The following is a 25,086-nucleotide window of genomic DNA, read 5'->3' as shown; positions in this document are numbered from 1 at the left end:
TATATAAATATATACATGTATATATAAATATATACATGTATATATAAATATATACATGTATATATGTATATATACATGTATATATAAATATATAGATGTATATATAAATATATACATATATATATATATATATATATATATATATATATATATAGACAACTTTTTTCCTTTCAAAGAGTTGTGAGCTCCATAGTCACAAGATGAAACAAGGTTAGCTTAGCATTTATACATGCATTCTACTAATTAGTGACTTAAACGGTACCAAGACCCAAACTTATTGTATCAAATGTGTCATATACCATACCATTGTAGGCCAGTCCCCATACCTTTTATCCAAAATTAGAAGAGCATGCACAACAGAGTTGAACGAAGCAGCTAAACATGTAGCTATTGCCAGTCATATGTATATGACAGACATGTAATATAAAAGACACGTCCAGAAACAAACTACGATACTTGTCAAATACCTGCAAACAAATACATAAAAAACCTTCAATTTCATGCTAATATATAACCTGATGCGTAGGAGCTTCCAATCCAACATGAGCTCCTCTTCCCAATCCAACATGCATACAACAATGTTACATCATATAGTAACTGAATTGACAAACCCTCGTATAGGCATAAGCATTACCACAACCAAGTTCGAAAGCAGATCACATGTTCCTCTTGATGCTTGATCATCTTTGCCATCTTCTCTCTGAAAACAATAGCACTGAAACGTGTCAGCTAGTGATACTAGTCAAATGGTTTAGGAGAACAAAATAATTTAGTTCTTTGGAATAATTGTGAAAGGTGAAGTAAAATTCAGCAGAGAAATATTATTCTACAGGACATAAATGTTTGCAGATACAATAGTGGCACACAGCACTCATAGCAAGTAAAAGAATGTTTGCATTCTAATTAGAGATAAGCACTCCTAATAGGCAGTTTTCTTGTTGTCCACCAAACAAAACAGAAATTGTTTGAAGTTGCAAGAAAATCACATGCATTAACGGCATAGACGAGAATGTAATTGGATATGCAGCTCCCAAGTGTTCATAGAATCAGTAGCTTACCAGCAGAATCATGAGGAGAATGAGCTTCAATGCCTTTCACACTCTGATGAGCTCGTGATGTTGATCTTTGCATGCGCGGGGATGAGCTCTGTTTTCCATTCTCAATAGGCAAGGAATGCCTCTTCTTAGGCTGGTTATCATGCAGATCAGGGCTGGACTTCTGAGATGTATTACCATGGGCTTTAGCTCTCGCAGATGCAGTGGCTTGCATGTAACCTGGAAGAGAACTGCTACTACCGTGCCTGGGCTCCTGCTCAACACTTTCAGTCTTTGTTATCCCAAATGAGTTACGCCTCCTTGGAAATCTTGAATCCTTCGTTAAATTGTCTGTGGTACTTCCACCTGAATCGTTATTTGGATTAGATGGAGATTTTTTACCAACCAATTGAGACCCTTTCCTACGGGTAGGCATGCAAGGATCCATCCTACCCTTTTTGGTATTCACAGAGACATCACTGGACGGGGTTCCGTGTAGATCAGGCACTGTCGCATGGCTTCTGGGAGTTCCTTCAGGCGATCTAGTTTGTTCTACCGTACCTTCCAGATCATACTGCACATCTGAAGTGGTTGGCTCAGCTAGATGTTGATCAACTTGCACCAAGTCAACAGAAGCACTCGAGTTGGCCATAGTTAGGTCACCTCCACCAGGTCTCGCATTACCACCCGAGTTGGAAAGATCAGAAGCATTCTCAGCAACAGCAACAATTGCATGATTCTCTTTCTCCAGGGCTCCAATTTCAAGAACAATTGCTCCACCTTCCATATCAGATCTGTCCGGCGAGTCAAGTGTGGAAGAGATAGATATTTCAGTGCCACATTCTGAAACTGCAGCTTCAACCCTCACATCAGGGAATATTTTCTCTGCTGAAATTGCTTCTTTTCCATTTGCAAGAGAATTTACCTGAATATTATGGCTCTCTGTTTTTGTGTTTGATGCAGCAGTTGTATAAGCAGAATTAACAGATTGAACTACAGTTGATGTCAAACTCAGCTCTTCAAATTTTGATTGAGCTGCAACAAATGCTGGATTGCATGACTTTCTTGAACCAACTACAGACTTCTTCTCTCCGTTTTCCAATGTTTCAGAGGATGCCCCTTCAGTATTATTATTGGAGCCATCTTTCCCAGGTTCAAGCTTGTCAGCATCAACTAACACATTATTCAAACATAGATTTGGTTGTAAGTGTTTATCATCCAAGCTTTCCTTATTAATCATATCCATGTCTGTACAATCTTGCATAGTAGTGTTCAGAAGCCCATTTCTGACTTCTGGTTTTTCCATATCATTTTTAGGCAAAGAATTGGAGAAATTATTTGGAGCAACTAGTGAAGTTGGAAACTCAAAATTACCAACATTTTCAATTGTTGAGCTATTTTTACCATCATCTGCCATGACTGATTTGGTTGCAGCACATTCTAGATCAGATAATTCTGAGGAAACTGAAATTGAAATCTCTTTTGCTGGTTCACTATATGTCATGTTAACAATCTCTTCTAGTCTGCAATTCCCATGGTTGAAATCTTGCCCATGTTGTTGCCCAACCCCTGATGAAGTCACAACCATCCATCTTTCCAACCACTTCCATGCCGAATCAGACTTTGATGGATCACATTTTATATATATGATTTTTGTCCTCGGTGTAGTTTCCAGAAGCTTAAAAGGGTTAAAGATGCAAGTTCACATTATAGCAAACCAGAGAGACAAATCCTATATATCGAGAAATGAAAATAACTAGACATACCTGACGGGCAAACCCATTTGAAAGCAATTTCTTGATTGATGTTTTAGTTGATTTCTCGAAAGTAACACCCTTTTCCTGAGCAAGATTGTAAGAACAAAAGGAAATTAAAAAATAACAAAAAAAAACTCACAATTAAAGCATTTAATATCATGTTGCTACATACAAACGACAAGTTCCATCTATGTTAATTAGTAGGGCACAAAGAATTGATCAAGTGATGCACATGCTTGGTGAAAGAAACCAAATTCAAACACAAGCATTTAGCTACCACTAAATTCCTCAACATTGAATGAGACTAGCATCCTCAATATCAACATAGCTGTAGACAACATTTCTTGTTATGCATTAATACAAGGGACATTATGTGTGTGTGTGTGTGTGTGCATGTACATATATGTACATGTATATATATGTACATGTATATATATAGACAGCTACTACGTCTATATATATACATGTACATATATACATATACATATACATATACATATACATATACATACACATACACATACACATACATATATATAGACAGCTACTATGCCATCAGATACCATCGAAATCATGATGATCAGGCACTTGCTCCACATAGTCATGTGAATAGACATATTGGCTTAGAGCAACTGGAACAGAATGCATTGTCGAGATCCCAAATGACAGTAAAACAGGAAAATATACTACCAGGAATGTCTATAGAGTAGTTAGTTCAAATACAGAAACAGGATGCTGTTAAACTAAGAACTATCCATCAAAATTGTCATAAACATTCTTCCGAGTCCACAATGAAATTACACAAAAAAATTTATCAAATTTTTGAGATTTTGTTACATAGTGATGGGCAGGTTAATGATATGTAGTTGTATGTACTGGTATTCGGTTATTCTTAAAGTAAAATGCCATCAGATGAAAGTTCACTAAAAGTTTCATGGATCTTTGGGTGTCTACCTGGAACTTCTTATCTTCCAGTGAAGGTAGCTTCTCAACTAATTGATGAGCATGGTGAGCCCTTACAAGTGCTTGCATTCTTATGATGGCCTGAATACACCGCAAAGTTCCGATAGCCTGGCTCCTTACCAAGTGACCACGTACAGCAGCTTGCAACTTGACAACACTCTTGAGTTTGTGAAGCTTTTTCTTAGCCTAAAATTATTTCTAAATTTAAGACAAACAAAATATAAGCAGTACAAAAGAACAAAGACTTGGAATCAAGTGAAGAATGTACCATATATCCCCTTATAGCAGCCTGAATGACAAGAGCATCAGATTCATTGAGGGTAGGCCCAACTGGAGTTGTACAACTCTTAGAAACTGGAGATTCTGTATTTACTATTTCTGTTGGTACTGGAGAAATTCCAATTGACTTTTCTTGTTCTTGGGTTCTTTCAGGAAAAGAAAAGTTTGGTGAGTGGAAATTGGCAGCTGAGACATCTTGGTTTTCCTTGCTAGAGCAAACAGATAAAGGTTCTGAGATAACATTGTTGCATAGCACTTGATGCTTGGATAATCTCTTACGGAAGCTCCACATGCGCTTATCTGCTGAAGCTTTGGCCTGGAAAGAATTAACAGATATTCACTTATCATATAAGCAGAAAATACAGGAAAACTTGTGAAGACCAACAACATAGTATGTGAATGTCAGAAAAAAAAAAGGGCAAATCCAGAAACCGAGACTGCTGCCTACACAAGGTATAGGGAGGATCAATATAGGCAACCGTCAATAAGTAACAAGTAGAGAGGTTGTTTCCATGACTCAGATTATGTATTTCCAAGTACTAGATTTTAGTTTAGAGAAGAAAAACCTAGTGTAACACAAGGTAAAGAACCAAAATACGACTCAGTGAAATTTAAGTACTTGAAGAGAGTCATTGATTTTTTTTTTTTTTCCAACATCCAAATTGTCAAATTTCAAGTAGGAGACATAAATGTGTGTACACAAAAAATTGAAGTCCTAATCCTTTTAGTTCAAATCAACAATCAGGACAATAAAAGAGATGGCTCTCAATGCAGTTCAGTACATAAACATCATATTATTACAGTCAAGATCCCAAAATATGTTCAGGCTGCCAAATATAAGTACTCAAAATATGCCCTTTGAGGATGGGATATCAACTCATACCCATCACCCACATCCAATGTTGCACTGTTTCGGGATAGAACTCGTTTGCATTATCCATCGTATGTTGGCCAGACAAACATGCAAAATGTCCTCAAAGTATACCTTCCTAAACATTTTCGATCATGCTTAAAATAGTTTATTTTCAGTTTATATTCCCACGTTTTATTGCAACATGACAGACTTGAAGCCTTTAATTTTTCTGATAGATGCTCATTGGATTATCTTCTTTATTACCATAGAAAGAAAAATGCGCCAGTTCACAGAAGTTATGAAAGATAACAAACACAACACCATCTTTCCATGATGGAACCTAGAAATCTATTCTGATGTTATCTATGAGGAAATGCACATGCTGACTAGTTCAATCATGATTGGCAGACGTCATTGAGAAGAACCTTGACCCAACAACTAACATCTCTAGCCTCTAACAGCAATTAGTGTCTGCTGCCCTCAAACTTTAGTGGTAGGAAGGGGACAAATATATAGCATATAGTGATTGTTTAGATCTCTAACAAAAGTGACAAATAGAAAAAAGAATCAGCTATGATCCTCCCTTGGCACTTCGAATGATGCTACATTATTGTCAATGTGGGGCCAGCATTCCAACATAGAAAATATCAACTTCCCTTTTCATTTTCCCTTGTTGTCCACTGAAAGGATAAGTCCGACACCCATGAACCATGCCAAGTAGCAACTCCACCTGACCCAGTTCATGGCATGGATTTGCTGAGGCGGATCAATTAGCGGTAAACCTTCCAGCATTCTCACATCCAAGAGCCCGAACACTTTAACCTAGTTTATAGGCAGGCGACAAACGGAGTAAAGATCCAAGTCAAGAACATCCTTCCAACGTCTTCTATCAAGCAGTTCCGAAACAACGCCCTCGATCGATCTCCTCGGATCGATGTGACACAGTTAGGGCCGTGCCACCGACTAATTCACAGAAAGCAAGAATCAAGATGCAAATCCGAAGTTTCCACCCATCGCTAGATAATCCTCGTACGGAGAAATCAACCAAAACCGAAAATGCGATGCGGCAAGTCACCGAATCAGCTGATCAGAAAAGAACTCGTGGTTCGGGATATACAACGGCACTCGGAAATTCCAGGGTGACGGATCTGACGCAACGCGTTAGCTATTTTTTGGGCAAAGATCCACAAGAACCCCTTTAATTTTCAGCTCGAGCTCAACTAGATGTATCAGATCCAGAAACATCGAACGAAGATCCGAACGAGTCGACGAGAAGATCACATTACCTCTTCCGGCGCGAGATCGTCGTTGTCGACGGCATCGCTGCTGCTGCCGCAGCCGATGATCTTGAAGCATGAGCTCGCGGGTTTCCCCATCCTCCCTCGCTTTCTTCTCCGATCGTTTTAGGAACGGGTGGGTATTCTTCCTCTCGTTGTTTCCCGTTCTCCGTCTGCCACTGTATGAGTTCGGCCGCAGCAGAGTAGCCGCTAATACATTAATTGAAGTGATTAGTTTATCCTGTCGCTTCCCTCCTCCCGTCGAAACGCCGGAACTTAAAACTTCCTCATCCAATACGCTTAAATCCCGCCCGCTGGCGTCCGACTCCGCCCACCCACTGGCTCCCACCAGGCGACTCGCCAAGCCTTACTGCGGGTACCACATGCGGGCCCCAGCGATCCGCAGGGTGGGCGGGCCGGGTAGGAAAGAGAGTCCGTTTCATTCAGAATCAGTGTTCTCGTTTACGGTTCCCGAGACCAGGTGGTAAGTTTACCTGCCGCGACGAGACGATCCCAGCGGAGAGCAAACGCTACGTGTGGTCACGAGATGCGCGAGATGCCGCCTACGGTACCGAACGCGAACGGTTGGGTCACGTAACGGTGTGCGGTGTCGGATTCGGTCGACAAGGTTTTCAGTGGTGACGGGGTTTGGAATTAGTACCACTTAATTAATAAATTATAAAGGTATATTATTAACTCAGTCATTTGCTCCGACAGTGGGCCCCCCTGGCACTGCCTGCTCTCTCGATCAACCATATCATTGACATGGGAGAAGACACCAATGAAGGCTTAATTATGATTATGACTGGCTGTAGTATGATCATTGGTGGGGTGTTATGACGGAAGTCTTTTGTTGTGTTGTGGGCGGTGACAGCCTAGTCCATGTTGATTGCTGATGGGAGGAACAAAAAGAAAAAAGAGTCCCATGAGGGTAGGACAGAGCAAGCTACTTCAATCCTTTGAGTCAATCGAGTAAGAAGAACAACTCAGCAGTGACATCTTAGCCACTCTGTAGGTAATTTTTCGAGCAGGGAAGAACATAGCAAGTGCAACGTCAAAAAGCGTTTGGGATGAAACCTAAAGATTTGACACATCTGGCTTGATTGTGACTCGCCAATCGTATAGATTAGATTAGATCGGATTTGGAAACGCGATGGCAGACGAGATGGTCCTGCCGCCACCGACGCCAATAGTGAAGATGGGGTTACCTGTCACGTGCATCACGTACATGTCATGATGTTAGTCTAACATGGTGCATGTAATGCAGGGGCAGACATGAATGCCGGTGGTGCTCACAGTGAGATGATACATGCATCATTGCAGAATTCAAGTCCATGCATTCTATCGAACACAAATATTATGTATCTTTTACACCTGTCTAAAGTAAAAGTTCTAAATCTAACAGAAACATTGGCAAAGATGACAACTATCTTCCCGGTGGAATCTACAATAGAGTAATCAATGAGATAACATGGATGTTGAACGGATCTAATAGGCCTCCAAAGAAAACCAATCCAACTTTAATGCCCCTCAAGACAGTATTTACCACATTATTTGTAGCAACCTTGGAAAATTTAAATCACAGTGGCTCCAAACAACCATCGTTCGAGAAACCAAAGAATCATCAGCATTGTCACTTAGTGTGCAGATGACACTCCCTTGATGGATATTCCACCAATGAACTTAACTACAAAATGAAGAGGTATTTTACAACAACGTAGTTTTGAACCTAATGAATACACTTCATCTAAAATTCATCATCATCAATGAACAAAAGTTTAAAAAAAATGTCTCAAAAAGCCTTGTTATCAGAGACTGTTTAAATAAACTATACGACCAAGTATGAATTGTCAAACTCTCAAGTTAGTCCCAATGTTGTCAATTTCCAACCAAAAACAAAATTTCAGGCAAATATGACTTCTATCATCTACTGGACCGACCCCTCCTCTCAGATTTTCCTCGTCCACGGCCATGGCTTGAGTTCGATTTCTTAGCTGAAGAATGTGTTTCATCATTAAAAGAACTATTACTGTTAGATTTAGGGCGACTCTTTCCCTTACTAGAGCTCCTTGCCGCTGTAGCCACCTTTTTGCCACCCCTCCCCCGGCCTCTGCCAGATGTTCTCCCACCCTGCTTTCTCTTCACACCATTGATACCTTCATCATCTTCGCTATCATCATCTTCACTTTCATCGTCTTCCTCGTCAGACTCCGACAAGTCCTTGCCCTTCCGTTTCTTAGTACCAGAAGAAGAATTGGCATTTTTCTTAGATGCACTCTTGACAGTGGTGACACTTCCATTCTTGGTTTCTTCTGGTCCTAAAGCAAACACAGTCATGATAATCTAAAATCAGGATACTAGTAAAGCTGGAGAGCTGTTAAAAAAAAAGAATTTCTGTTATCATTGTTTTCTATATTACAGACAAATTAGAAACAAGGAGGGGCAATGTTTGGGTTGAAAGTGCCATGACTAGAGTGAAAAAACCTCTCAGCACATGCTCCTCCACAGAAAATAAAATAAAATAAGAAGATTTTTCTCCCATGGTGCCTTGTTTCTTTCTTCACAATATGATTCACAGAAATCGTAGGAATTGCAGACTGCTCCACCCATAATTCAATGTCTAAACAGACAATCACCGAATTCAATGCAACTTGAACTGGAACTCACTTAAAAAATAAATCAATCTTTGTCTCAATAATAATCCCAAGCCGACCTGTTTCAGAACAAACCAGGTTCTAGTGATCAGGGAACTGATAATTGGTGGTTTAGTCCTACATTTCTTACCACCCATCTCAGTACAGAAAAATATCTTTCAATGACCACCATATATTCTTAGATAGTTTATCATGAATTTTAGTTGATAAATAAGAACAAATCTTCTTTTAGATTCTTATTTTAATTATTGTCTCAAGCAGTGGGTAGAATCATGGTTGATCTTCCTGGCATGTTGTGAGTTAACTGAATTTTGTTCATTCATCTTCTTTCAAAGCCTCACACTGTGGTTCATAGTTTTAGTACAGAAAAATTTTAATCCAGGTGACTAAGTACTACCGCCTGCCAACTTCTCTGTCATGACCTAGAAGTCATAACCCTAAGTCATGTTCCATAATGATCCATTATCTTTTATAGTGTTTTATACAGGCTCTTAGCAGCAATGCAACTCTCTTTGTTCCAGACTTGGGATAAAATATGACAACTCCTACCAATGAATAATAATAATATAGCATAGAAGTGAGAACCAAAAAGGATCAGTGAAAGTTGATCCGGATGCAGTCACAAACCATAATTTAAACAAGAGTACCTCCAACAAAATGATGATATCTTCTGATATTGAAAAAAAGTGTATTCATCACAATTATATTATATATTTGTAAAGTTAATTTCAAAATATTAATTAGGGATTCTACATGATACATATGAAAATATAATTAAACTACCGATTACAAATTTCAATTTTCAAATCGCTTAATAGAATGTAATTGCTCCAATTGTTTTAATGATGTTACTTCATAATAATTCATTAAGTTGGTGGTCCCATTTTTCCCTTACGAAAAACCTGTTATAAAATACAAAAAGATGACAATACAACTATCACAACAATAAAAATAATAATAATAATAATTAAGTTCTAATCATTAAATTTAAATGTTATTTTGGGTAGAAACCCTGTGCAACACACAGCTTAGCTAGCCATTATAAAATCTTGAGTGTTGTCTAACACCGAACAGCATAAATAGCACTGTCGACGTACCTTCAGCAGAAGAGCCACCATCAAAAACTTCCAGCTGCAAAAAGATGAATTATCAGAGCAAAAGCCATCCAGTGAGGAAACAGAAAAAGGAAAAGCAGTATTTCATCCATGTTGAAAAGAGGGGGAGAAAAAGAAGCTTGCATGACAGATTAAGGAATCTGTAAAAAGAGGGTGAACTCAGAAGGTCAATATACACATTCTTACGTTTTATAAATAAAAAAATTTTTTGGTGACTGGAACCTTGGTCACTCAAGTCGCAAAGGAGCAACCTCCAGTGCACAAGGCTCCCATCGATGCGAGACTAATGAAACAGTAGCTGATATAAATTAATAGTGCAAGCAACAGCCATGAAATATCTATCTTGTCTCATTTTCAATAATAAATATAGACCATGACATGTTGATAATGTTTAGAGAAAGTCCTAAATGTCAAACCAGATATGTACATGTATAATGTTGAATCAATATACACATTACACAAATGAAATAAATCAGTGTCAGCCTTAGTTGTGCAATGATCTTCCACAGTTTTCATACTAAAATGTAGATTTCTGGTAACATCATTCTCCTGAATATGACATACAAATTATTGCTCATCTTTGAAAAATTCATGCAGTCAATCATGCACTAACGAATGCATTTATTCTGAAAAATTGAAGAATCCCGAGTGGACAAGATTTTTCTGATGCCATTTAAGTTAAATAACATATTATTATCGTAAAGATAGGGACTGATCATTCTCAAACTAGCCAATGCTAAGGTACTGATGAAGTCAGACGAACCTAAAAGAAATATTGATGAACTAATGACACCAAAGAACATCCATATCTGCATAATTCCAAAGTAATCCTCACCTCAAAAATGATCATATAACTGTCCAATAGCATATGTTTTGATTGATAAATAGATTATGCACAAAGATGAGCATAGACCACTACACATCAAATGCAAACAAATATTATCATAGAGGCTCTCTATTGAGCATTTGAAAATCAAAGTCTATTTGCTATTTAGGATACTTGACTAGAATTTTCAGTAACAAATACAGCAAGTCTAGCAACTAGGAAGCAAATATACAAGTATATATGAAATAAGTAAAGAATAGCATCAACATTTAGCTCAGTAACTCTCTGCTATGTTTTGCTTTGGTCAATTTGCACCTTAACTAGGCAAATTTTAACAAAACATTTTATAGTGTTCAGTTTGTGGTGAAGCAAGAGGAAACAAAAAAAACAAAAAAACAAAAAGAACATGCAAATAAAGTGATTATTTGAAAGAAGCCAAAGAAATGAATGTTGTATTTCTATATGCCCATCAAGAAATGAAGCAGATACTGCAGTTATGTGTTTTGGCTCAAAAATACATCAAAATATGCTTGTCTCGATATTAGATTACAGGAATGCATTCACACTCTGTACACAAGCATCCTACAGAAACAGGAAAAGAGAAGACATGAGATTCATGGAGACCTCATGATTATGTCACAACAGAGGTGAAGGCAGAAGTACATGAAAAGGGTAGCAACTTCAAATTAAAAATTCAACACCTTCATTCCTACCAAAACAGACTGACAACAAGAATCACACTTTGTTCTGTTAACATGACAGTTATTTCCTAACAGAATGCAAATAACAAATAAGCAACCATAGAAGAAAGGATGTACAAAGGAAAATTAGCCTGTATGTATTCTAATGCTCACCTGATCCAGTTTATCACCAGCATTTGCTCTATCTATAACAATTAACGAGAGACCCATTCCACAAGCCACACTAAAAAGTAATTCAAAATTATAATTACATATCAAGAAACATGAATACAAATACAAAAGCAGCAGGAAGTTAACTACCTTGTGACACGCATACTCTCAAGGATATCAACCTTTTTGGGATTTGCAGAAGATCTAGATTAAAGCAGCATAATTAGTTTCCAGCATAAACCACAAATAACTTGCCAATTAATGAAATTCTGGGACAACTAAATTTTGGCCCTACTTTGGTCCTAGTGGGCCATATCCAAGCTCCCCATATTGTGCATGACCCCAACTTATGCACGAATCATCTGCTCCAACAACATGGTGCATATTACCAGAATCCATGCAGCGGATATTCCAGCCACTAAATAAAACAAACAGATTGTCACCATAACCAAAATAGGGTAACCACCGTAAGAAATAACCAAGCTAACTGAAACATGAAAGATGGTAGTGTCTCAAGTACTATAATCTTAGAGAAATCAATTGCAGGTAATACTTTTCATATGTATATACTGAGCAATCCAAGTTCCCCATCAACCTGATCAGAAGTTCTTCCAAATAATCATCTCAACATTTTCCTATCATTTTCATTCAATGGAAAAGGAAAGATGCATGTTGTATAATTTGTTATTGATGGACCACAAGCACCAACATCCACAATTCAGAACACATTAATTCCCTGTGCTTCCCATCCTAAATCATGCCCCTCTTCCACAAGTTTTGACTATCATTCCATTTTTAGGAGGGTCTGCCGATCCTCACATCATGTCATATTGATATATCCTATATGTAATCATGCTTCACAACTTAAAACATTCCTTGTTACCTGCTTTTCATTTGGCAAGAGAGATAAACAAGTATAAAGAATAACCAAAAGACCTAGCAGTCAATAACATATTGTTAATAAACTAAAAGGGTATAACAAATGAATGAGACTCCTGCCAATTCTGGGTATGGTAGCCTCACCATAATAAGCAAACAAATAAAGAGAACTAATAGCAATCTCATAACGAACATTTACCAAAAAACAGAAGAATGCCCATAAAAGATTAATCCAATTAATTCAAAGGGCTGTAATTTGGGGGAAATAATGAAATGTGCTTTTGTTAGTTTTGTCAATTTAATCATAATAATGAAATGATCTTTTTTCAAGACCTACAAAAGTTTTTAAAAATGTTAAACCCAAACTGCATCTGCATATATATTTTAGACATTAGTAATATTACTAAGATAACACCGCCCGATCCCAAGCCCGGATGAAAAAGGTGGAGGGTTATGTTATGTCACCGACAATAAGCACAAAACTATATGAGATCTCATGAACATAGATCTTAACCAATTTCAATATAGAGCTAGGTCGTCACCCGAAGTGACATGAGGCACCTTCACCACCTAGTGTCCCGAATTGCAAGCGAAAGGCTAAGAGGTCCCCCGGAAACGACCCATCACATCGACACTCGGATGTGGTGCCAAGTAGACTAGGGTTCTCTCATTGTTGGACCAATGGGAATAAAAAAGTTAATCAAAGAACAGAGGGTTAGGTTAACAACTTGGAATATAAGAACACTTTCAGGGAAGGGATTATAATAGGTAGACACTACGATCAAAAGAAGAATAAATATTATTTGCTTACAAGGGACTAAATGAGTAGGGGGGAAATCTAGAGAGATTGATAGTACTAAATTTAAAATTTGGTATACTGAAAAAGTTAAACATAGAAATAGTGTAAGAATTGTTATTGATAAGGATCTTAAGAACACTGTTATAGATATAAAAAATTTAGAGATAAAATTATAGTTCTCAAATTTGTGAAACGACAAGATATTATGAATGTTATTAGTGCTTATGCCCCTCAAGTGGGATTAGATGATCAAACAAAAAGAGAATTTTGAGAAAGCTTATATATCATTCAAGGAATGCCTATAGCCGAAAAGCTTATAATTGGAGGAGATTTGAATGGTCAAGTAGGGAAAACATATGGTGAATATATAGAGGTGCATGGGGGCTTTGATTATGGGAAGAGAAATGAAGATGGTGATATGATTTCAGATTTTGCAACTTCATATAATCTTATAATTGTAAATACTCACTTTAAGAAGAGAGATAAATATTTGATTACTTATAAGACTGATCACAACTTGACTATAGACTTTTTTCTGACTAAAAAGATAGATAAAGTTATTTGTAAGAATTATAAAGGTATACCTGATCAAATAGACTAGGTTGTGAAATTTTAAAGATGATAATATAAACACTTTTAAGAATATGATTGAAAAGGAGACGACTTGGATCTTAAATGAGGATAATATTAATATTATTTGAACTATAATTACTAACAAGATTAGGAGTTTAACAAAAGAGATTCTTGGTGAAACTAAAGCAGTGATTTAAAAAGGCGCTCGGGCGAGGCGAGGCGAGGCCCGAGCGCCTCGCTACATTTCCAGGCGACGCGCTTCAAAGAGGCGCCGCCTAGGTGCTCACTCGAGCCCAAGCGCCTGGGTTAAACCAGGCAACCAAACCAGCGGTTTAGGTCTGGTTCGGTCTCCGATGCTTTAGTTGCTGCTACTCGCTTTTACCGTTGTCGTTGCCACTGTCGCCGCTCGTCGCAACCGCTGCTCGCTGCTGTCGCTGCCTCTGTTGCCGCTCGCCGCTCGTCGCTGCTCGCTGCGACCGCTGTCGCTGCTCGCTGCGACCGCTGTCGCTGCCACCGTTGTCGCTCGTCGTTGCTGCTACCGTTGCCGCTCCCGCTTTTCTCAGCACCCTCAATCTTCCCTTACACTCTTCTCTTCTCATTCGCTTCTCCTCTTTCGAAATCGAAAGTATACTGTTAACAGTATACAGTATACTGTTATACTGTATACTGTTAACAGTATACAATATAACACTATTATTTTGATTTTAATACTATTAATTTTAATATTATTAATTTTTAGCGCCTCACTTCGCTTGAGCGACCGCCTGGGCAAGCGCCTAGCACCTCGGGCGTTTTTGGACCGTGACGCCTTTTGGCACCTAGCACTTTTTAAATCACTGAACTAAAGGTAGAGATGTAACTTTAAGAGAGAGTTGGTGGTGGTGCAAGAAAGTTCAAAAAGTAACTTTTACTAAAAGATCATGTTTTAAAGATTGACAAAATTATAAAAACAAGAAAATTTTAAAAGATATAAAGAATCTAAAAAAGAGGTTAAAAAGGTAGTTAGTATGGCAAGATATAAAGCTTACTGATATAGCAAAATTAACGTGGCTGACACATCGATTCCACGAGCCGATGTGTCGACCTCATTAAACCAGCATGTCAGGGAGACGTGGCCAACCAACCGACCACATCAGTGATGCGAAGGACACATCAGTTCCAGCTAGTTGGTGAGCCACCAACCTCTACCACTTGGACCCGAAACGATTGATTGATGAGGCCATTTGTTTGTCCCCGATGAGTGCCATGTGGAGACGATTACACAATCCCAAGTTCGACGCTGGGTGGTGACAGTTTCGATCGAATCCCATGCTGTCCATTATTGCACCAATTGCATAATAGATGGGTGTAACGACTCAAAGTGACCACCATTACAAGAAGCCCCCAAGGACATTGGCTTTTCAGCCCGACTAGTCCGACTAGCTACTGACTTAACCATTGGAAGGACATTTGTCAGAAGTGGCCCTGACATAGTCTCGTCGGATTTGGTGCTCATTCGACGAGAAAAAGTTTTACAAGGTTAGCTCATATAAGAACTAAGTTGGATCCGACTTGACTCCCAAGTCGAACAACCATAATCAAATCTAACACTTATAATATTTTTATAATAAATTTGGTACTAAGCTAGCTAGGAAAAGAAAATGTAAGGATTTAAGCAATATTAGCAACATTAAAGATGAAGATCAAATAATACTTGTTAATGATAATGAGATTAAGAAAGATAAAAAAAATTATTTTTATAAATTATTTAATGAATATTCTACACATATTTTAGATTTAATGATAAATGATAGTGATAGAGTTAATAATTATAGATTTGCTCATAAAATTAGAGCTAATGAAGTAAAAGATGTATTAACAAAGATGAAAATAACTAAAAGTGTGGGATTAATGGTATCTTTGTTGAGATCTAGAAAAGTTTAGAGGACAATGGGGTAACTTGATTAACTAACTTATTTAACAAAATCATAATATTCGGAAGGATGTCTGATGAATGAAGAAAATATTTTTTTAATGTCAATTTATAAAAATAAGGATGACATACAAAATTGTTCAAATTATAAAGGAATTAAAATCATAAGTCATACTATGAAACTTTAGGAAAGATTTATCGAAAGTAGCTTAAGGCTTGAAACAAATATCTCTGAAAATCAATTTGGTTTTATGCCTAGATGATCAACCATAAAAGCTATTTATCTATTAAGACAATTAATGAAAAAATGAAAAGAAAAAAAAGATTTGTATATGATTTTTATTGACTTAGAGAAGCCTATGATAGGGTTATAAAGATTTACTATGGTGGGTTTTAGAAAAAAAAAAAGTGTATCCACTAATTATATTGATGTTATTAAAGATATGTAAGATAATATAGCTACTAGTCTTAGAACTATAAGGAGTGCATCTTGTGAGTTTCTTATTAGCATGGGATTACATCAAAGATCCACATTAAGTTCCTATCTTTTTACAATGATAATGGATAAATTTACTAATCACATAATAGACCTCCCTACTGTATGTTATTTGCTGATGATATTGTCTTAATTAATAAGAACCTAAGTGGAATTAATTATAAACTTGTGCTATGGAGGAAAGCCTTAGAAACTAAAGGTTTTAAATTAGGTAGGACTAAAACTGAATATATAAAATATAATTTTAGCAATTCTAGAGATAAATATAAGAATATAGTTAAGTTAAGTGGACAAAAAGCCCTATTAAGTAAAAATTTCATGCATCTTGAATCAATTATTTAACAAGATGAAGAGATAAATAAATATATTATTCATAGAGTAAAAACAAAATGGTTAAAATGATAAGGGCCATCAAAAGTCTTCTGTGATAATCGGATACCTTTAAGATTAAAAAAAAGATTATAAAACATTTGTGAGACCAGCAATGCTTTATAGATTCGAGTGTTGGGCAATCAAGAAATAACAAATATAAAAAGTCTTGTTGCCAAGATGAGAATGTTAAAATGAATGTATGGAGTTAATATGAAAGATAGAAGAAAAACACTTTTATTCATGAACAATTAGATATCGCTTCGATAGAGATTAAGATGAGAGAAAATCGTTTAAGATGATATGGACATGTGCTTAGGAGACCTCCGAATGCGATAGTCAGAAAAAGTAAATTAATTAATGTTAATGATACAAAGAGCGATAAATAAAAACCTAAAAAGACTTTAATAGAAACTATAAATAAATATTTAAGTACTCTGAACTTAACATATGACTTTTTATATATCTCAATAGTGACAAAAGATTCATGTAATCGACCCCAAATAGTTAAGACTTGCGACTTTATTACTTTTGTTATAGTATGTTGCAAAGACAAACAACACAGATAGCTCAATATATCTACTTCAATAAGCTAACAAGAAAAGAAAAAAAGGCAACTGGATCATTCAAATAATTTACAAAACAAAGACTACACAAGCAAACCTTAGATCCATAACAGGCTTAGGATACATCCAATCATCACCAGTAGTTTTTAGCTTTCCCCACATATATAATTGCCCTCCTCCTATAGGAAAAAAAATACATTAAGGCACAATAGCATGTAAACCATCAATTTTCTTCACTCAATATAGAAAATGTCATGTTTGTTATATTCCCTTTTCATGAATTTTTTATCAACAATTAGTTTTTTTTCTTTAAATAATGGTTAGTTTAATAAAGGTGGTGTGTGTAGAATTGCTAGTTAGTTAAATAATGGTTAGTTAAATACAAAAGATACCACACATCATCTTTATTTAACTAACCATTAGGAAGATTATTTCCTCCTACATGGCCTCTGTCAGAGTGAATATTGCTTCTAGTATTGGGAAAAAATGCATCTAAATCATTAATTAAAAAATCAATTGAATCATCTTAAAACAGAAGGCATATCGAAGAACACAACATCGTTAGTGTAAAATTTAAAATATGCATAACTACAAAACCATAAATCAAATAAAGACATGTAAAATTAAAAATCAATTTGGAATTTCTGAACTAGCACATTAATCTAAACAAACACTCTTCGAGGGTTTAGTATCAAATGCAAAAGGTGCATCATAAACTGGAACCACAAAATGATAAGGTGATAAAGGCCTTAGAAGCAATAAAGCAAGAATGTTATTTTGATGTCAGAGAATACATAACATGAGGAAGGAGAAAATACATACCAGCAGTGCAAGCAGAATTGACCGAACCTGCTGAAACTATAGCATTAGAAGGTAAAACATTCTGTCTCTGGAAAACCTCGACAAGGCGAGGAACCCACTCATCCTTCTGCTCCCGGTGACCGAGCCTAAACATCACCAACATAAAAAAAAATAAGACAAAAGATGCACATAAACCATGGAATAAGACATGAATCGAGACCAAAAGGCATAGAAAAGTAACAAATTGCATAAAAGATATTTCGTTATATGCCATTACCTTCCATATCCACCAAATCCCCACCTGCGTTAAAGTGAAAATGAAGATTAGATATTTGAGATAACCAATAAAATATATTATCAATAATATAAAAAGTTAATATTTAAGATAAACATATAAAATAGATTAGCAAGTCTCCACATGTAGATGCAAATATGATAGAAAATTGTAGAGAAAAGGCAACAATCACTAAGAAATAAGGAATAAACCGATCACCACACATCAAAAGAAGACAAACTAGATATTGGTCACTGGTTATGGCACATACGTGTAAACAAAGCCACTTGAATCAACAGCAACTAGAATGTGACGTCCACGACATAAGCAAAAAAGGCAGCTGATCAATGGTTAGTTCAAACACAAACACATTACAATGTGTAGCAAATTAGAGAACTAAAACCGAACCTGTATGATTAGTTCCACAAGCAACCTTGACAACAGTTTTTCCAGAGAATGCAGCTATTGCTCGTGGTCGAGACTGAGGCTCATAAACTAGCTTTACTGAGCTATCTTTAGAATTGTACTGCAAGAATGAAACAAACATCAATGGAATAAAAATTCAAAAACAAGTTTCTTTTGGGATTCCCAAGCTAACCTCATTGTTAGTTCCATGTCCAAGTTGCCCATACTGAGGAAGACCAGCAGTTCTACATATCATCATACAAAGAAAATCAGATGATTACCATCTCTACATACAAAAGATTTAATGAACAGTGAAGATTGTTGCTCATCAAGAACATGATTTTTAACATAACATACAGTATAGAAGAACCCTCCACTGATGTGAGCCATACAGTAAAATCAGCACCGCATACAACATTTGTGGCTTGAGAGACCAAACATATGACCGGAGATGGCTCGATTTCTACAGAAATTAATGAAGCAATAGCTATGAAAAAACAGAAGCAGTTCACCAACCAGAGATCTCAGCTTGATAAAACCATAATAATAACAGCAATTCCTATTGATGAATATAATTGAAGAAACATAGAAACATAGAAGAACAAGCGTTGCATGTGCAATTCAATATCTACACTATTCAAATATGTTGCATAAATAGCTTACCTCCTCTATAAAAGAAATAAAACAAAAAAATTTCATAAGAATGAAGATAAGTTAGAAAGTTTCAATCAACTATTTACAGAGGCAGAATTGTAACAAAAAGATTTCACAAGATAGTTGCATGACAAATGGCCTAAAATGCTAGTCAATTCATTTAAAACTAGTGGTGACAAGTGTCGCAAAATGAAATTGCTTTCTAATTGATTCATTGTTGAAAAAAGAAATTGTGTATTTGACTCTTCAGTCTTACAAAGAGCGATTCACTTTTCCTGAATTTAATAAGATAACAAATTTATCTGAAAAGAAAAGCTCATACAACAAAGTTAGATGGAGCAGAAAAATTGTCCACATTTCGATTAAACAGAAGATGCTGATGAAATGCAGTATACAGTTGTAAAATATCTTTTTTTATATAGAATTAAAATTAAGGGCTTAACTGAAAGACTTTAAGTGACATACTGATTGGTTAATGATACAAGAATAAGCATAAAATGACAGAATGGACATATGCGAACTTTTCATAGCATTTCCAAAATAAGAACAGATGCTCCTTCTGGCCACTAAAATCATGCATCATGTAGTCCTTATCAACAAATAAAACACAAAAGCTAGACAATAAACGTAGTTATATTCGAACAAATAAGGTGGCCGAACACCTTACATGAGTAATGTAATGACTGAAATCATTTAAGCACTGGAGAGAGGATACAAAGATTACTAGAGATGATACATCCAGCAAAATATACCAGTACTCTTAGTTGCTCGATGAGCTTTCTAGGTTTGCTTATTCTGTAGATCTTTTCAATAAACCTAAGCTGTTATGGGATGTATCCAGCTATATTTGATATGAATTTGTTGGTGAGGGGTTGGCCAGTGCTGTAAATTTCTCATGGTCGAATAATCTTGCTTAGTTCAGACTCTGGATTTTTCATGCTTTCTCCCTTGTACGAGTAACTACTGTTTTTTTGTCCACTTTGCAATACTGGAAAGCAATCAATAAGATGAAACAAGAGACAGAATCCAATTCGACAAAGCCAAAGTAAAAAGATTCTAAAAAACAAGTTGCATCTTAAATAGGATGCTTATGTCATACAAACAATCAGGATAGCACTAAAATTTTAGGGCCACAGAAGAACAGCAGTACATGATGGAAGATTAGGGAATCAAAAAAGGCATGATTAAGAAACTGTACACTCACCAAAGCATGTCTATGTTTTGAGCATTATGGTGCATGACATTTTCTGATGATATGTTGGAGACATTATCTTTTCAACAAGCACTACATACCCCATGTACATGAAATGTGGAGAAAAGTGAAGCAAAGGTCCAAAAATTTAAATCTCATTATAAGAAACAGAAAGGGCACAAGCCGTGTAGTTTCTTGAAGTCAGAAGACTAAGATGGTAAAATCTTTAAAGAGTGGTGGACAATAGATTTGGTAGGTTAGACTTGGTAATGAAAAACTTTGGTAATACATAGAGAAATTACTTGTGTCCTTAATAGCCAGTGCCATATACAACTAAGCAGAAACTATCCTCTTGAGATTACCTTATATTGCATACAGAACATTCTAGCTGCTAAAAATTCCTTCCAGAAGACATAAGGTTGTTATATCATTTTGCATGTCATGTCACATAAAAATACTCAGTAAGATGAAAATATAAAAAAAATTCAAAGCTCCTAATCAGTACTACATGGAAAGAAAATTGCATATCATTTCAGAATCCATGTGGCAAGACAAGCTCCTTAGCTGTTATTTAACTGATTGGATTTTTTCTGCCACGACATTGTCATACCATAAGCAGTTATATGAATTGCATCCTTTCATTACAATCAATCACCCAACTATTCAGATTTGTTTAGCGATAATTAATGTAGATTATGCCCAGTATCATATAGAAGCGTGCAATATTAAATCTGCTGATATCAGCTACTCTTTCCAAACCTAGTCGTAGCATCAATTTATCAAACTATAATTTAGTTAAAATAAATGCTGTTCAAATGAATTGACAATGCCAGTTCACAAGATAACCAAATTATAGATCCATCAAAACACAAGTAGATGACAGGAACCAAATTAGTGTCTTAAATCCATCAATCAAACCACCCTTCCTTTTGTGTTCCATAACATAAAAGAGAGTTTGATTCTTTTGTGCATTAGATATGATAGTTGCAATCAAAATATTCAAAACCAGTAACATAGTGCAACATGCAAGAAAAGATAGTCGATAGTGAGATATAAATAGAAAATCATCCATAAGGACTAACCATTTTTTACTGAACCTGAACCCAACTGCCCATGCTTATTCATACCAAAAGAGAAGGATTTCCCATCATCGGTAATTACGACAGTGTGGTTTCTCCCAGCACCCGCTCTAGTAATATTATACCTGTAAAATTGAATCATCTCGTGAGTTGCAACTAGTTGAAGTGTTTCAACAGTAATAAAAACCAGAAATATAGCAAAACCAATGCAGCAGTCATCATTGAAGACTCAGACCAGTTCTGTTATATATGTCGGAGAAGGGGGAAAAACATGAAAAAAACTTTTAACTATCTTTCAGATTTCAATGACAGAAATGGAGTGAAACAGATTATGAAAGAGGGGAAAGAAATCTACATTCTACAGAATGAATAATTTGGCTAATCTGTCCTCCCAACCCCTCACCACCCCAAAATAAAAGAACATACAGATGCATATACCATTAGATGGCATATTTCATAGGGATTTCAATATCATTCAGTCAGTGAGCTCTATAAAATGGAGAACAGCATTAATGAGGAATGCCAACAATCGTATAGTACATCAGTTCTTTGTTAAGAATGAGAATAAAAATTTCCCCGTGCAATAAAACTTAATTGAGCAATAGTCGTAGACAGTTACATGAGGAACCAAAAAAGAGTGTTGGTTTGAAAAGTATCATGCCAGAGAGTATACCATCAACCAGCCAGATAACTTTGACAAGTCAAGCATGTTGTTTAATTATGCTACTTAATGCTTCTTGCATAACAATGACAACAGTAAAAATCACGGACATTCTCTCCAAGTGCCACAACAACTCAATCAAAAAGCATGCCCCAAGAAATATTAAAAAACTGCCCACACCAGGTAATAAGCATTCCTGAGATACTTCAACAAAGTTTGGCTTGCAAACTAATGCTGAAGGACATGATACTTCTCAACAGCACTCAAAATTCATGAATCACCTTTGATCAAAAGGTTCCATTAAGCACAGGTTTTAATGGTGATAACAGCATAAGTAAAAAAATCCATGTTATATTGCATCAATCAATTACAAGCTCCAATGAGGATGTAGTTAAATTACTGTATAACTAGCTAAAATATTTTCCCTATAAAGGAATCTTTGCCCATGCCTAAATTATCAAAAAATGAATAGTTCAAATATAACAGACAAGTCAGATTCCATGAAACCCTTAAATCCATGAAAGAAATGAAGCCCAATAAACAGAAATTGCAAAAGAATAATTAGCTTACTTTGATAGTTCAGACACAATAGTTGGCAGACTACGTTGAAGAGTATCCCCATGTCCCAACTGCCCTTTCTGTAAGCATGTTGTAGTGTGAGTACCAACAAAATGTAGCTATCTCTCAAGTTCAATAATACCTCATTTCTTCCCCATGTATAGCAACGACCTTCAACATCCAAAGCCACACAATGACAAGAAGCTGCAAGAACATTATAAGCAATGACCAAATCAGGCATGCCAGAAAATCTGATTAGATGATAGTGGTTTCAAAGACATTTAACAGGCAAATTGTGCTGTTGAATGCACAAACTGCAAAATAACTTCATTGGCAATATGCATTGTACTGGTAATTTTGTTATCATGTGCAAACATGATGCAAAATTATTTTTTTATTAAAAATGTACCTAGTTGGCTTTTTTAAACAAAAATGAGTCTAGTTGGCTATAGCATGCAAGTTTAGGATATGACAATAAAAAAAAGCCTTGTGCAAGAATCAAGTCACATCAAAATTAAAAAGAATTATGCTAGAAACATGAACCAGTAAAAAGAACATCTAAATATGAAAATGTCTTAACCACTATGAGCACACTTCACGATTTTAGGGCTCCCCTTATTCTTACCCACTCCTTCTCATTAGGTTGAAATCAACTAAATCTACTCCCAAAACATTCTTCTGAGTGATCAATCAGAATCAACTCAACCATGACTCAACCAGAATTGGTTGAAACTCACTCAGCCTCAAGCAATTCCAACTGATGTCATTCTAAACAGCCCAACAGATCACTAATCAGAATGGCTGCTCCAGGAATTGCACAGAGTTCTGTAGTGTTACCTACCGTTCAACTTCCATTTTTTGCACAAGAGTTCCAAATCAAGTCTTGAAGTATCCATTCTACCTTCTTGATCCCATTATAAACCCTCAAAGTCAATGATTGCAACGCTCAAGTCTTAAGTCACAATATCTCTCTCCATGATGGAAAAGTGAAAAACTGAGTAGCAAGTATTCTGACATCCTGGTCCACACAATGATATCTCCACCTGACCGCAACCAGAAATGAAGCATTGAGTTCTTCACTTCAGGACAAGGTATAGGTTAGAGATGGAAAAAAAACAACACGCTGCATTGTACATAAGTTCAAATATCAAACCATAAAATATTCACTCTAAGTTATTCTTCAATTTTAAGTTAAAAACTCTTCTAAAAATGAAAAGTTTTAAAGGCATCATAAACGTCCTTTGTATCACTGTGGACGGAGCCTTTTTGGCGTCGTTTTCTACGAATAAGGACAACAAGCGCTTTGAAATATGGGCAAAACGAGAGAAAAGAGAGGCAACGCACATCCGTCCTGCATCCAGAGCCACGAACATCACAATTAATCTATCCAGAGCGCATCAAGTAAGATCTCAAGTAAACAATCCTGCAGCAGATAACGTGGATGGGTCGAAGGAAACAGAAGGACGAAGGGGAAAGGATAAGGCACTCACTACAACCAGATGCCACGAAGCGAATGTCGACGCCGACGAGCGGGCGGAGCCTGGTGGGGGAGACGAGGTTCACAGCATTGGGGCCCCCCTTCCGGCCTAGCATGTCCCAGTTGGTACCCCCGCAGTATAGGACCTCCCCGGCGGCGGGAGCCACGGCGGCGTTCTCCCCCTCCTTCGGCTTGGTGTCCGCACCGGTTGCTGACATCTCGACGACGGGGCGGCGGAGGAGCTTAGGGTTTCGCTCTGCCCTAAGAAAATAATAAGAGGCAAAGAAAGGGAAAAATAAACGAAAGACGTCGAGCACGAGAGAGAGAGAGAGAGAGAGAGAGAGAGAGCGAGATGGAGGGATTTGGGAGCGGCGGCTTTTAATGTTTTGGCGTGTAAGGTAAGGATTGAACCCGATCGTTATCTTTTGCTCTCCCTCTCTCTCCTCAAGTGCCTCGGGCTTTTGATATAAGACGCGGGATTGGATTTCTTGTGGGGCATATTTAAATGAAAAGAAAAAGAAAAGTACGAGACGGGCCAACGACGGGTCAGGTAAGCTGGTTCGTCTTCGGTGCTTCGGGCAAACCATGGATCAGGGATGGACTCTCTCTTTCCATTCGTCGATTGTGTGGGACCGAGTTGTCCATCGTATAACGGTCAGCCATCATCGCATGGTTGACGACTCGGCCGAGACAGCTGACTGTCGGCAGTCGGGTAGAGATGCCTATCTCGGTCTAGGCAGCAAACACGGGTAACGAGGTCTAGACCATGGGGCCCCACTTTC

General features: G+C 36.8%; 2 protein-coding genes across 4 annotated transcripts; both read right to left on the bottom strand.

The window, feature by feature from the left end:
* Positions 1–362: 362 nt before the first annotated feature.
* Positions 363–6,414, bottom strand: LOC103993176 (protein IQ-DOMAIN 32). Its single transcript, XM_009413146.3, has 6 exons — positions 6,173–6,414; positions 4,023–4,349; positions 3,746–3,940; positions 2,801–2,875; positions 1,059–2,712; positions 363–700 (listed from the first exon to the last, which is right to left on the bottom strand). The coding sequence occupies exons 1-6, from the start codon at positions 6,260–6,262 to the stop codon at positions 681–683; spliced, it is 2,361 nt and encodes a 786-aa protein (XP_009411421.2). The 5' UTR covers positions 6,263–6,414; the 3' UTR covers positions 363–680.
* A 1,412-nt stretch (positions 6,415–7,826) lies between these two features.
* Positions 7,827–24,738, bottom strand: LOC135629464 (uncharacterized). Of its 3 annotated transcripts, none has more exons than XM_065136857.1 (16): positions 24,318–24,738; positions 22,970–23,031; positions 22,840–22,907; positions 21,612–21,733; positions 19,041–19,146; positions 18,877–18,928; positions 18,687–18,804; positions 18,550–18,580; positions 18,282–18,305; positions 18,026–18,150; positions 17,301–17,382; positions 11,905–12,027; positions 11,760–11,813; positions 11,613–11,682; positions 9,915–9,948; positions 7,827–8,481 (listed from the first exon to the last, which is right to left on the bottom strand). In XM_065136857.1, the coding sequence occupies exons 1-16, from the start codon at positions 24,520–24,522 to the stop codon at positions 8,087–8,089; spliced, it is 1,671 nt and encodes a 556-aa protein (XP_064992929.1). In that variant the 5' UTR covers positions 24,523–24,738; the 3' UTR covers positions 7,827–8,086. The 3 variants fall into 3 exon arrangements, with proteins under 3 accessions (XP_064992929.1, XP_064992931.1, XP_064992930.1); XM_065136859.1 differs by lacking the exon at positions 24,318–24,738 and adding an exon at positions 24,172–24,256; XM_065136858.1 differs by lacking the exon at positions 24,318–24,738 and adding an exon at positions 23,669–23,818.
* Between the last annotated feature and the right edge of the window lie 348 nt (positions 24,739–25,086).

The sequence above is a fragment of the Musa acuminata genome, chromosome BXJ3-1, assembly GCF_036884655.1.
Source record: "Musa acuminata AAA Group cultivar baxijiao chromosome BXJ3-1, Cavendish_Baxijiao_AAA, whole genome shotgun sequence".
NCBI classification, from domain to species: domain Eukaryota; kingdom Viridiplantae; phylum Streptophyta; class Magnoliopsida; order Zingiberales; family Musaceae; genus Musa; species Musa acuminata.
The sequence above is the reverse complement of the archived record's forward strand: the minus strand, read 5'-3'. Positions and strand labels throughout refer to the sequence as shown.

Excerpts from the sequence above, each read along its gene's own strand:
- LOC103993176 (XM_009413146.3), bottom strand. The coding sequence starts at position 6,262 with ATGGGGAAACCCGCGAGCTCATGCTTCAAGATCATCGGCTGCGGCAGC. Across the intron at positions 4,350-6,172 it reads ACGATCTCGCGCCGGAAGAG|GCCAAAGCTTCAGCAGATAA; the intron begins GTAATGTGATCT and ends AATTCTTTCCAG. Across the intron at positions 2,876-3,745 it reads TGGAAGATAAGAAGTTCCAG|GAAAAGGGTGTTACTTTCGA; the intron begins GTAGACACCCAA and ends AATCTTGCTCAG.
- LOC135629464 (XM_065136857.1), bottom strand. The coding sequence starts at position 24,522 with ATGTCAGCAACCGGTGCGGACACCAAGCCGAAGGAGGGGGAGAACGCC. Across the intron at positions 17,383-18,025 it reads CAATTCTGCTTGCACTGCTG|GAGGAGGGCAATTATATATG; the intron begins GTATGTATTTTC and ends TTTTTCCTATAG. Across the intron at positions 12,028-17,300 it reads AAGCCTGTTATGGATCTAAG|TGGCTGGAATATCCGCTGCA; the intron begins GTTTGCTTGTGT and ends TGTTTTATTTAG.